Genomic DNA, 12,597 nt, shown 5'->3' with positions numbered 1-12,597 from the left:
CAGAATGGGGCTAGTACATGTATGCTACTGGCATTATAGCTACAGATGACCAGATGAGACAACAGATGTGGAGCCCTAGTATGGCACCAGCTCCCCCCAAGGCCTCCCTCCCTTGGCTAGGGCCAGCTTGCCTAGCCCATCTATATTCATTTCTAATAGGTTGGGATGGTGTCCTCAGAGGAAGGCCCATATGGCTACTACTCAACTCTCAGGTTCCAGGAAGTTAATCCTAGGGTAGGGGCAATGTACTCCTCAGCACTGTAGATCCTTTACCCCCACTGGTGTGCTTCCACGTTTACACAAGATCAGTTATAATGACACTACTGGCTGTTAAACATAAAATATTTACTAAACAAGAAGGCAAAAAAAAACCCCCACCTAGGTCATATTTTACACACACACACACACACACACACACACACACACACACACCCCTAGCAACAGACATATGTTTCAGGAAAATCATGTTCCCAGAACTGGCTGCTCTGACTAACCACTGGGCAAAACTGCTACAGCTTCTCCTGTTCCAGTGCTCACAGCTCTCCTAGTACTCTGCTTTTCAACTACTTCCAAGTGGCTGAAGCAGCGTCAAGTTCTTTTCAGCACAAAGACTCCCTTAGCAGGGTGCTGAGAAAGTGTCACACTCTTTTCCAGCAAAACAGCTAAATACCTGCTTCTCCCTTTGTACTCCTCCCTCTCTTAAACGGCAGTAAAGAGTGTACAATTTACTTCCAGGAAAAAAAAAATGGACTCAAACAACATGACTGAAGGTGGAATTATCCTATACCAAGATATTATGACATCGAAAGATCCAACTTCCCAAAAAGATCATGAAAAATAATTGTGAATGACTGACTGCATTCCCTCTATGGGTTTCAGGCATGCATTCTGAAGCTCCATGAAATTTCAATCGATAATAATCGCTACCATTTCTATAGAGTTTCCTATATGCCAGGTGCTGTGCTAACTGCTTTACAATTATCATCTCACTTGATCCCCACAGCAACTCTGGGAGGTTGGTGCTACTACTATAATCTCCATTTTACAGATGAGGAAACTGAGGCAGGCAGCGGTTAAATGACTCGCCCAGGGTCACACAACTAGTGTCTGAGGCCTCATTTGAACCCAGGTCTCCTGACTCCAGGCCCCAGTGTCCTGTGCGCTATGGCACCACCTAGCAGCCTATAACAGTAACAAGTCAATGACCAAAAAGTCAGATCTAACAGCTACCAAAGGATGCTCTCGAAGTACCCACCTTGTTGAGGACATCTCGCTGACAGCCGAGATAAAGATTCGGAAGAATTCGGGTTGGCCCAGTGTTGGTGACAGGTAGGCAGGGCTGGGAAATGCAGGTAGGGACTAAAGAAGATTTTCCTTCACAGAGGTCGGGGAAGCAACGCGAGAATTCATCAAACCCACCTGGGAACAAACATTTGTTTTGTCACACAATGGTTATGCCACACACAAAGGTGAAGTCAGCCTTCTGGGAACCATTACACTAAAACTGTTTTGAAAAGTAAAATAATCACACAGATGAGAGTTAATTTACTGCATTTATTTCCTTTTCTAGTGCTGCTAAATTTAACCTGTGAACTGGCACCGGGTCTGGCATATTTATAATAAGCCTATGAAGAAAGGCTGTATCACACTGTTTTATATTCTGAACTTTAACCCCCACAAAAAAGGCATTTCCATACACACAGTAGAACACACACAAAAAAAGAGGATTCTACAAGAAACTGATTCGATTTTTTAAAACTATGGAATAAATTCTTCCTATACCTTCTGAAATCTTTTAAATTTTTTTCCCAAATTACATGTTTTAACAATTAAGAAAAAAAACTGTTTTAGCTTTGAGTTCCAAATTCTATCCCTCCCTGAGAGGGTAAGCAATGAGATATAGTGTACCCATGCTTTAAAAACTGCCTGCTTGTCTTGAATTTGTTTTTTTCCCTGTGTGTGGGTTTTTTTTTTTTAACTAAAAGGACCAGGTGCATCAGTCTATGCGAATTTTTTTACTTTGAAATGAAACTTTCATCTTACTATCTCTTATTTTCTTTATCAATTGACACAGCTTGGTTCTTCGAGATGTTCTTAAATTCCAGCTCTTCTAGTGTTAAAAACTGTTTCTCTGGCCTTCCTTCTTGAGGGACCATCTCTATCCCTACCCTCCCACCCCCATTAACCAAGAAGAAAAGAAAGTGGAGGGTGGAAACCTCTGTAACAAATTAGCATTAGTCAAAGGAAAATGAATCTGCCTAGTGGCCATTTCCACAATTCTGCCTCCGTACTCTATGCGTGTCACCCCTCTGGCAGGCGGTGGGTAACACGCTTCATCACAGGTCTTCTGAAGACACGGCTGATTATTACTTTAATCAGAGTTCCTAAGTTTTTCAAAGTTGCTTTTCTTTACAATGTTGTTCTCTGTATAAATTGTCTTCCTGGTTCTGTTCTCTTCACCTTTGATTCCCTAACATCCTGTTCTGTCATTTTTTACAGCTCAATAACATTCTAATGTATTTATATACCACAATTTCAGCCATTCCCCAACTGTCTAAGAGGCTATCCAAGGCAACATCTTAGATTTTAGTTCTTCCTCTTCAACCCTTCAGAATTAGCAAGTTTATTTCCTTTGTGACTATTCACTCCCCTATATATATCCATCTTTTTAATACCGAGGAAAAAAAACACTTACAGTATTTTGTTTCTTTAATACAGTAGCTCTGAATTCTTCCTACTGCTAATTTTCCTGGGTAGTTTGCATTTATGATTGCTTCAAATACAGTATCCAGGCTTTTTTGTTGTTGTTATTGGTTAAATGATGGTTTTTCAGACTTTCATTGGTTTTTCAGGGAATCCAAGGATATTTAAGTGATCTCTCCTTGATTCATTCTCCAGGTCAATTTTTTTAAAATATCAAGTAGCTTACATTTTTAAAAATTTTGTTCTAATATTCGTGTTTGTCTCATGGAGTCAATGATTCAACTTGGTTCAGGGAGTTCATTTCTTGGGTAAGGTTTACCACTAATTGTTCCAATTCTTTCCTCAAAAGCTTTTCTTTTTAAAATGTCTGGCTACCTTTATTCTAGGTATTTACATAGTCCTTGTAGGAAATACAGGGGTTTTTTTGGCCGGGGTGGGGTGGGGAGAATTTGAGTCCATAGCTGTTACAGAATTAGATTTTAAATAATTTTTAATACCAGTTGGTGTTTTCTTCAATTTACTCATCTTTAGATTCTGATTTGGGGCTTTGCGCCCAGGTAATTCTCCACACACGGCAGCACTTTCAGATGGGGTGGTTGGTCCTGCTTGGTCTCACTCTGGGTCCCTTAGGATGTTGTGCTGATTTCTTCCTCCTGGGGTTAGGTCTTACCTTTAAGGCTCTCTCTGGCAGTTCAGGACAGAGAGTTCAGAATATTAGGAACCTCAAAGCCCTAGGGTCTGGGCTGTCCAGATCTGAGTACTGTATTACCCAGCTGTTCTGCACTGTGTAGGTTGGTCCTACTAAGTCCTGGGGGAAAGGGGCTAGGGACAAGGAAATGGGAACACTCCTATTACCTTTGGGCTTCTGATTGACTTTTTATGTAGGGCTAGGGTATAAAATGGCACTTGTTGAAGTTCCTCATTAGACCACTTGTTGGTTATTTGGGCTGGTGAGAACTTTAAGGTTTTACTAGAGTAGGTATAGGCGGGGAACTATTCAGTCTCCCTTCAGTTCAGGGGACCATCTTGGCAGGAAGTCCCTCTACAACACTCCTGACTTACATTCATTACTCCCACCCTTCCTTCCCTCCAATCATATTTGTCTATGAGATCAAGAGGAAACCCAAAGTAGAGTGAAAAATCAATAGCAACTAATGAAGCTGAAAATCAATCTCAGTTCTCTCTCTCTCTCTCTCTCTCTCACACACACACACACACACACACACACACACAGAGCTATAATCTGAATTTATTGCCAATTCTATTGCTTCTTCAGAAAAAAACGTGAACAAAATCTAGTTCTAGAATGAAAACAAAAAACTTCCCACTATAACATTAAATTTCATATTTCAAAGGCGCAGGCAGATATACTTTGGTCCTACTTCTATAAACTTGTTTCCACCCTCAAATCTAGAGTGAGTGTGCGGAGGGGAAAGGCGTAGGAAAGAGAAGAAAATAGAAAGTTAAGTATTTGGGATTCCCCTGGCAGTCCGTCAAGATTACCATCATCACCAGTGATACCTCAGCTCTTGTGTTCTCACATCTCGAGGTACTTCAGAAGAAGCGTTGACAGATTCTAATCCCTTAAAAAGCACACTGTGGGAAGGTTTATGGAATAGAAATCAGGAAAATGGAATTCTTTCTAATTCTGTCTCTGAAGTGATCTGGTGTGTGACCTTAGTTAGGAAGACCTGTGGGGCTTGTTTTTTCCCCTCATCTGTGAAGAAGAGCTAGCAACAACTGTTCACTAGATACTATCCCCGATTGCTATGAAAATAAACTATATTTCAGAAACATTCTCAACTATATCGGATGATAAAGGTAGGCAAGGTTTTCAATGAGTTTCTAGACATAACATTATGTTTTGAGGAGTCTGAACCATAAATATGTGAATTATATGATCAGAAAAGCAATGCCTTTTCATTGTGTTTTTTTAAAGCATTCCCCAGCAGTAGGTCTAAGGTGCTCATTTATTTCATAAAAGTTTGGATCTTCTCTTCTCCAAGAGTTACAGTCTGCTAGATTCTTCATACCTTAATATGCTTGACATCCTAAATAACACAACATTCAACTCACATTCCTGGAAAACAGTGACAAGTAAAGGTGTTAAAAGTGGGACAGTACTAGCTGTATTATTAATGTAGGTATGTAAACCCACACCCCATGTGAGCAGATACCATACGACCAAATAAGAGTCTGGCAGTTAATCCTGACCCTTTAGCCTAGATTACACAAAGTGTGCTCTTCTGGAAATGAGGTATATACGGAAATAGGTTTTATTTTCCTCTTGAAAGGCAATAATATATAATGAATTGAGCTCTATTTAAAAGATGGGGAAAGTGAGACTTTCATTGGTGAATGAAAAATGATCTTTGGGAACTTAAAAAAAGAAACTGGTGGTAGATAAAAGGAATAGATATAGATATATACACACATACATATAATTAGCTTTTTAATTTAACTTGTAAATTTAATTAAGTAAATTATATAGGAATACCATTTGTACTATGACCTCCGAGGATTGTTATGAAAGTGCTTTGCAGACCTTAAAGTGTGATATAAGTGTGAGTTTTAATATGTGTAAAATTATAGATTGGACAATTCTGCTGACAAACTGTCTGAAGTACAAAGCACCTAAATACCCAACTATGACTAGAGGTAAAGCTCATCAGTTTGTAAAGGGTATTAATATTATTAGTATGGCCTCAAGACTCTCCCCAATCCATTCCACCCCACGCACTTTTATCCAATGTGATTTTCTTCAAGGGCAGGTCTGACCACGTCACTCCCCTACTCAACTAACTCCAATGGCTATTACCCTAGGTTCAAATATAAATTCCTCTGCTTGGGTTTTAAAACCTGCCACAACCTGGCCTCTACCGCCTCTTCCATCCTCCATATATTATCACTCCCCTTTGTACATGTTCTAGTCCAGCCAAAATGGCCTTTCTGCTTGCTAGGCTGCTCACATAGGACACGACATTCCATTGGCTGTATCTGAGCCTGTGCCCTGGCTGTCGCCTTGTGCCTGGGATATTCTTCCTCCTCTGCTCTGACCACTGATCTCCCTGGCTCCCTTTAAGAACCAACTAAAATCTCACCTTTTACAGGAAAGCCTTCCCCAGCCAACTCTTCTTAATTCTAGTACCTTCCCTCTGTTAATTATTTCCTATTTATCCTTGTTCTCTATACATGTATAAATACATATTTATTATATGCATAACATTTACATCATAAATACACACATATATTAGAGAGAGAAAGATAATACTTGCCTTGTGTATATTGCTTGCATGTTGTCTCCCCATTAGACTGTCAGCTTCTTGAGGGCAGAGACTGTTTTATACCTCTTTTGTAACCCCAGCACTTAGTACAGTAGGCTGGTGTTTAATCAATATTTATTGACTGACTGTTGCTCACACATGACATCCCATCTGCTGTATGTAAGCCTTTGCACTAGTCATCCCCCTATACCTGGATACCATATTCCCATCTGGTCTCCTACTCTTGGAATTCCTCCCTTCCTTTAAAACTCTGCTCTAACGACACCCTTAACATGAAGCTTTTGCCGATTCCCCCCCAGCTGTTGGTGCCCTCCCTCCCCCAAATTATGTTTTATTTATTTTGTATATGTTTATTTATTGCATGCTATCTCCCCAATGGCTAGGTGGCACAATGGATAAAGTGATATGCCTGGAATCAGAAAGATTCATCTTCTTGAGTTCAAATCCAGCTTCACACACTTAGTAGCTGGATGACTCTGGGCAAGTCACTTAACTCTGTCAGCCTCAGTTCCTCGTCTGTAAAATGAGCTGGAGAAGGAAATGGCACAACACTCTACCATCTCTGTCGAGAAAACCCCAAACTGGGTCACAAAGAGTCAGACACAACAGAAAAATGACAGAACAATAAGAAATCTGACCAAGAGAATGTAAGTTCTTGGGGGGGGGGGAGGGGAACCAGTTTCATTTTGTCTTTCGATCTCCAACGCCTGGCACAATTGCTAGTCGATAGTAGATATCTAATAAATACTGGTTGATTGGTTGGTTTGGCTTCATATATGTAACAAATATGAAGTAAACTAAGGATTCAATTCATCAGACATAGCCCAAATGAATTCCTGATAGCTACAAACTCTGAAATGATAATGCTATCTCTTCTAACCTTCTCCAATTCTTCTCCTCATCAAATACACACACACCAACACACCCCCACCTTAGTCAGTAACAGTCTTTTCCTTCTTAGAATTCGATTGGTATGAGGAGCTGAGTTCAAGTCCTACGGGGGTGAATGAATGACCTTGTATAAATCATCTTTCTTTACCTATGAGACGAGGTCTCATCTAGCCCTAAATCCTACAAATAGAGTCTGTTACTGTCGTCTGAGTCTTAGTCCCCAACTAATGAGAGTCTTATCTAAAATGACACCATTTTTAGATCTTCCCCTCTGTGCCTACCACAGTACTGTGAACACAAGTGCTTAATAAATGCTCGACGATTCCAAAGGCGAGTAGTTCACATAATCACAGGATATGATAGCTGGAAGGGACCTCTAGTCCAAGCCATTCACAAAAGGAACTTTCCCACTGCCACACACTCCACCAGTGGTCATCCAACCTCCACCCAAAGACCTGTAGGATGGAGGAACGCCCTCCCCCCTCCTTTCTCTCAGTAGCTGTTCCACTTTCAGATGGCTCTAATTGTTAGGACTTTTCTTCTGGATATCAAGGCCAAACTGGCCTCTTTGCTCCAGGGTTATACCCTCTAGAAGTCAAATAGAACAAACCTAATCTCTCCTTTATGTGACAGGCCTTTAAATACTGGACGAGCTGCGATGCTCCCCCAGAATCTTCTGTTCTCCCAGGCTGAACATCACCAGTTCCTTCAAAGGATCCTCCAGTGAAATTCACATCCAGGCCCTTCACCATCCACCCTGGCTATCCCACTATGAACACTCTAAAGCTTCTCCGTGTCCTTCTTAATAGATATAGATATATACACACATACATATAATTAGCAGTGCCCAGAGCACAGAGGGATGATTAAGTCCTGATTCCTCTCTTAATGCTGCATGAGTTTGCACAGACTTTTCCGGATGCCGTATTTATGGGCAGCTGGGTGGTAGAGTGAACAGAGTTCTGGGCTTGGGAGTCAGGACGACAAAGAGTTCAAATCTTGCCTCAGCCACTTAAAAGCTGTATGACCCTAGACAAGTTACTTTACCTCTCTTAGCCTCCACTGTACAATGGGAGGATCACAAATGACAACATACATAAGGCACTTCGCAAACCTTAACGTACTTATACAGATGCTAGCTATCATGGTATAAATGCTAAGTATATCCCAATGTTGATTTAACCTGAACCTTTAATACACTAAAATCCCCAAATCTTTTTTCAAACAAACGGCCATCCAACCATGCCTACCCCATACTGCATTTATGAAGCTGACTTTTTGTACTAAAGTGTTAAGATTCCTCCCTGGGCACTGGCTGGCTGTCACAGAATCAATTAAGCAAGCAAACTTTCCCAGCTTCTGCCTGGCCCTTTTCAAAAATCCCACAGTCAGATCTCAGCTCCTTCAATTATAATTCATTTAATTTAATTTGTTTGGTATTTAACTTTTCAATGTCTATGGCTTTGATGTCTTCTCTCAACACATTTTTTTCATTATTTTCTAACTAGCTCCAAAAAATTTCACAAGATATTCTCTTTTTAAAACTCAATAAAAGAAAAGGCGGAAGAAAGTTACAAATGAAAAAAGGGAAACCAAGTAACAACCCAAGTAGGTTCAACTTGATAGCCGCAAGCGGCTTTATTTGTATATTCTTGGACGAAAGAAAGAAAAAGCATTATTTAGTGTATACAAGGGGCCAACCGCTGTAGAAATAAAACAACGCAAAGATGGTCCCTGCTAGTCAGTCAATCAGCAAGCATTTATTAAGCACTTATGTGACAGGCATCATGCTAAACACGAGGGATAAACACCAAGGCAAAACCACGGTTTCAAGGAATTTACCTTCTAACAGAAGGGAGTTGGTGGTGTTAGTGGGAGGTGGGGAAGGAGGTCCAAAATGTTACAGGAATAGTGAGTGGAGCCCTATGGAAGTAGATTTGACACACCTTTTCTAGGAACAATGGCAGTCTTGATTTGACAAGGGTTCTAGAAACAGAAGATAGGGAAATGGGTAAGTATATAGCAGCAAGGCTCCTGCTCCTGTTCAGAAGACGGTAAATGAGGAGAGAGTAAAATAAAGCGTGGCTGAAATTACCTGAAATGGCGGGCCAGGAAATCATCCACCAGGACAACGGGGCCCCGGGGAGAAAATTCTGGAGATGAAAGTATTTATTTAAACAACAACTAATCCAGCGGATGGCTTCTGAGAATGATGGTTGAGGAGTAATGACCATTCTTCGGGCACGTTCCATGTATGTGAAATAATATGTTCCTCCCTCTTCTTCCTCACTTCCTCCCCTACTACATTGTTTTTCTTGCCTCCCACAAAAACAATCAATCAACCAAACAGGCAACTTTCTAGCTTTTTAGAATAGTAGGACTCTGAAGAAAAACTCATTTCTTTCCCTCTCATTAGAATGTAAGCATTTCATTTAGCTCCTTTCCACTGTTCAAACCTTTGTAGATTTCTTTTGACTACTGTTTTTGCCCTGTCTCCCTAGGCACCGACCCATCCAGAGTGATTCTGTCTTACATTCTCATAGGCCAGGGCTAGAATTTAGCTGCAGGAACCTCAATATTCAAGCTGGCGCTATCTTTCAAGGCCTCTGTTTAAAGCACTGACCAGTCCATTTGTGAAAGTCTGTTTTGGCCTTCCTGGGACACCTGCCTCTGGCAGCTTCTCAATCATTTACCTGCGCTCACGATAACTTCCCTCGTGTGGCTCTTCCCCACAGCTACAAGAGTTCAGGCTGAGTTCACCACTCTCCTCCCATATGCAAGCTTCTAGGAATATCTATATTCACGGTGGCTTCCTTGGAGAGACCCCTCCACTGGCCTATGCTGGCTTCTGGCTATCTTTTTTTGCCATTCGGGACCAGATATAGGCATTTGCCTACATTTCTTTGTCTTTGGCCTTTCTAGAGTATTTTCCCAATATTTACTGGGGGGGGGGGGGGGGAGGAGAGAAATGGGCCTCTCTCTGAACTTTCACACTGCCATCTTAACCACAAATCAAGAAATCTGCTTTTTTTCATCACCTGCAGCTCCCAATGTATCCCTCCTTCCTCTGTCTCCCAGAGAACTATTCCTTATGACAAGAGAGAGAGAGAGAGAGAGAGAGAGAGAGAGAGAGAGAGAGAGAGAGAGAGAGAGAGAGAGAAAACATAAAACAAAGCCAAGCAACCTATCAAAGAGGTCTGACATTCTGCATACTGTTAGTGAAAGGATGCCCTATCTCACCTTTGGGCCCAAGGCTGGTCCTTATAGTCTCGATGCATCCCATTTCATTATTCTCCATTCCATTCCATTATTTTGCTACCTCTATCCTCCCCACTGACACTGTTGTAGAAATTATGTTTCCTGTTTTCCAGATCTGCTGTCATCAGTTCATCTAACTCTTCTAATACAGATAAATGTAAAGTTTTATATGTGGTTTCAAAATTCAACTTCACAAATACAACACGGAGACATGGACTGAAAATAGTTTCTACGGAATGGCTCCAGGAGAGCCAACAAAACTCAGGTCTAATACAAGGGACAATTACAATATGATACTATCAAAGTTAAAGCACACATCCTTCCCATCTGTAAATAGTCGGTAAACAGCAAAATGGAAAGTGACAAGTGACATCAGTCATATTCATTCTGTTAAGTAGTTTTGTTAAAAACTGTTTTCAGAGAATGAACTTGGTGGTTGGGGTGGGGGTGGGGAGTTGCTTAGGTTTTTGTTGGGAAAAATTTGTTGTGTCCTAACAAAATGGCACTTGGGACACCAGCCCTCACTAAATCTAGCTGGCACATTCCCCCTGGATACTTTGCAATCTACCTTCTCACCCTGCCTATGAATGAAACATCAAAAAATACACAAAAGAGCATGAGAAAAAAGTTTAGATGAGGACAAAGAGAAGCAAGCCATCCATTCTGGGTACTATCATGAAAAAATAAATCTTACGGTGATTTTTTTAAAAAAGGAAGGTCATAGTTAAATAAAGTGGAAAATATTGAGAAGATGACAACCAAGATGGGAAGAAGACTGGAAAATACGACAGTCAGTTGAAGTCTGAAGGATATCATGAGGAAGAGGGATAACAGCTTGGCCCAAGGGAGCAAGAATAGAAGAAACAGAGAACTGAATAATCAGGTCTCCCTATCCCATAGCTGAAAAGGCTGGCTTCAGGGGGTAGTGAGTTCCTCCTCACTGAAGGCCTTCAAGCACAGCCTTGGGGAGCACATAAAAGTCAATTTGGTCAGATGTGCCTTGGATGAGACGGTCTCTGTCAATTCTTAAGGTTCTGGGATTCCCTACTTGGGTGCAGGATGGAGAAATTCCTAAAAACTTCTTCCCCTCTTTGAAAGACTTGAGAAACTCAAGTGCCATCCTCCAAAAAGCTTTGGCTTTCTAGCAGGTCTGTCAATATCAGACACGTGAAGGGACTCTATGGGGACTCTGACCAGGGGTACTTAAAATTAATGACAAAGAAGATTCATTAGTGGACTCAGGTTTACAGACAATAATTTTCTGTATTTTTTTTTCATTTTTGTATTCATAGTAACACCTAGCATATGTCCATATACATATGTGTGTACAGCATATATACATATATATATTATATACGGTGCTTTAAGGTTGCAAAGTACCTTACAGAAATATAACACAACAACAATAATTATAATGATGCTAACGTTTACATAGTGCTATGTGCCAGGCACTGTGCTAAGTGCCCTAGAAGGATTAATTTCATTTGATCCTGACAATAACCCTGGGAAGCAGGTCCTGTTCTTACTCCATTTTATGAATGAAGAAACAGAGGCAGAGGCTAAGTGACTTGGCCAGAGTCACACAGCTAGTAGTCTGAGACCACATTTGAACTCAGGTCCTGACTCCAAGAACAGCGGTAAATCTACTGCACTGCCTAGCTGTAAGTCAGTAACAGGCCTGAAAGGCCATATTTTAAATTCTCTCTATCAGAAAACATTACCTTTAGAAGAGATGAAATTCAAATTGGTTTACAGGGACAAAACTGAAATGAATGCCATTTTTCCTAAATCTTAATTAAAAAAAAAGTTTTATGGAAAATGTTACAAGAACTCAGCCAAGCCATGGTGTAATATCTGGAATAATGTTAGGTAATCTAACATTCTGAAGGAATCAGGGCAGCACTGTTTTCTACACTAAGCCTCATTGAGTGTTCAAAGTCTATCTTTAAATGCCCCTAGCAATGGACTGATGTAACTTCCTAGCAAAGACGCTACCTCAGGAATAACTAACTACATTTTCCCTGATCTTTATCTATGACAATGTTCCATTCTGCTGACATCCTCCTTCACTGACAATTTTTTTTTCCACTCCTTGACCTTTCATTCATTGCTATACATATCTCGTGGTGCATTCTGTTAATCATCTGCCAATGACACTGCCTATTTTCCTCCAAACCTTAAAAAGTAACTGCAGCCTCACTGAATTTGTTTCTGCCTCTACAATATACTCCTCATCCCCACTAGTTGCGAAATAACACTTAGCTCCTCTCACAAGCAGATCGAGGCAATTTGTTCAGAATTAATAATAGAATATTTTTATATCATATAGTCACTTATATAAAAATTTACAATTTAGAATAAAGAATATTTTTTCTTGGACCAGACTGTAAGTCTCTGCCCTAAGAACCCCAAATTACTTTCTATTCCAGAAAAAAACTCATTACCTGAAGTTGAAACAACA

At 40.6% G+C, this 12,597-nt stretch overlaps 2 protein-coding genes across 4 annotated transcripts in view; one reads left to right on the top strand and one right to left on the bottom strand.

Annotated features, from left to right (window-relative positions):
* Positions 1-12,597, bottom strand: part of DUSP16 (dual specificity phosphatase 16) — a 101,976-nt gene that overhangs the window by 19,951 nt on the left and 69,428 nt on the right. For all 3 annotated transcript variants that reach the window (XM_036758353.1, XM_036758355.1, XM_036758354.1), the window contains one exon: positions 1,256-1,419. In XM_036758353.1, the coding sequence (XP_036614248.1) occupies positions 1,256-1,419 (164 nt within the window). The remainder of the gene's footprint in view (positions 1-1,255; positions 1,420-12,597) is intronic.
* Positions 1-12,597, top strand: part of BORCS5 (BLOC-1 related complex subunit 5) — a 135,625-nt gene that overhangs the window by 108,717 nt on the left and 14,311 nt on the right. The gene's annotated exons all lie outside the window — the stretch shown is intronic.

Source organism: Trichosurus vulpecula, chromosome 5 (genome assembly GCF_011100635.1).
Source record: "Trichosurus vulpecula isolate mTriVul1 chromosome 5, mTriVul1.pri, whole genome shotgun sequence".
Taxonomy (NCBI): domain Eukaryota; kingdom Metazoa; phylum Chordata; class Mammalia; order Diprotodontia; family Phalangeridae; genus Trichosurus; species Trichosurus vulpecula.
Note: the sequence above shows the minus strand (reverse complement) of the source record. Positions and strands in the feature narration are given on the sequence as shown.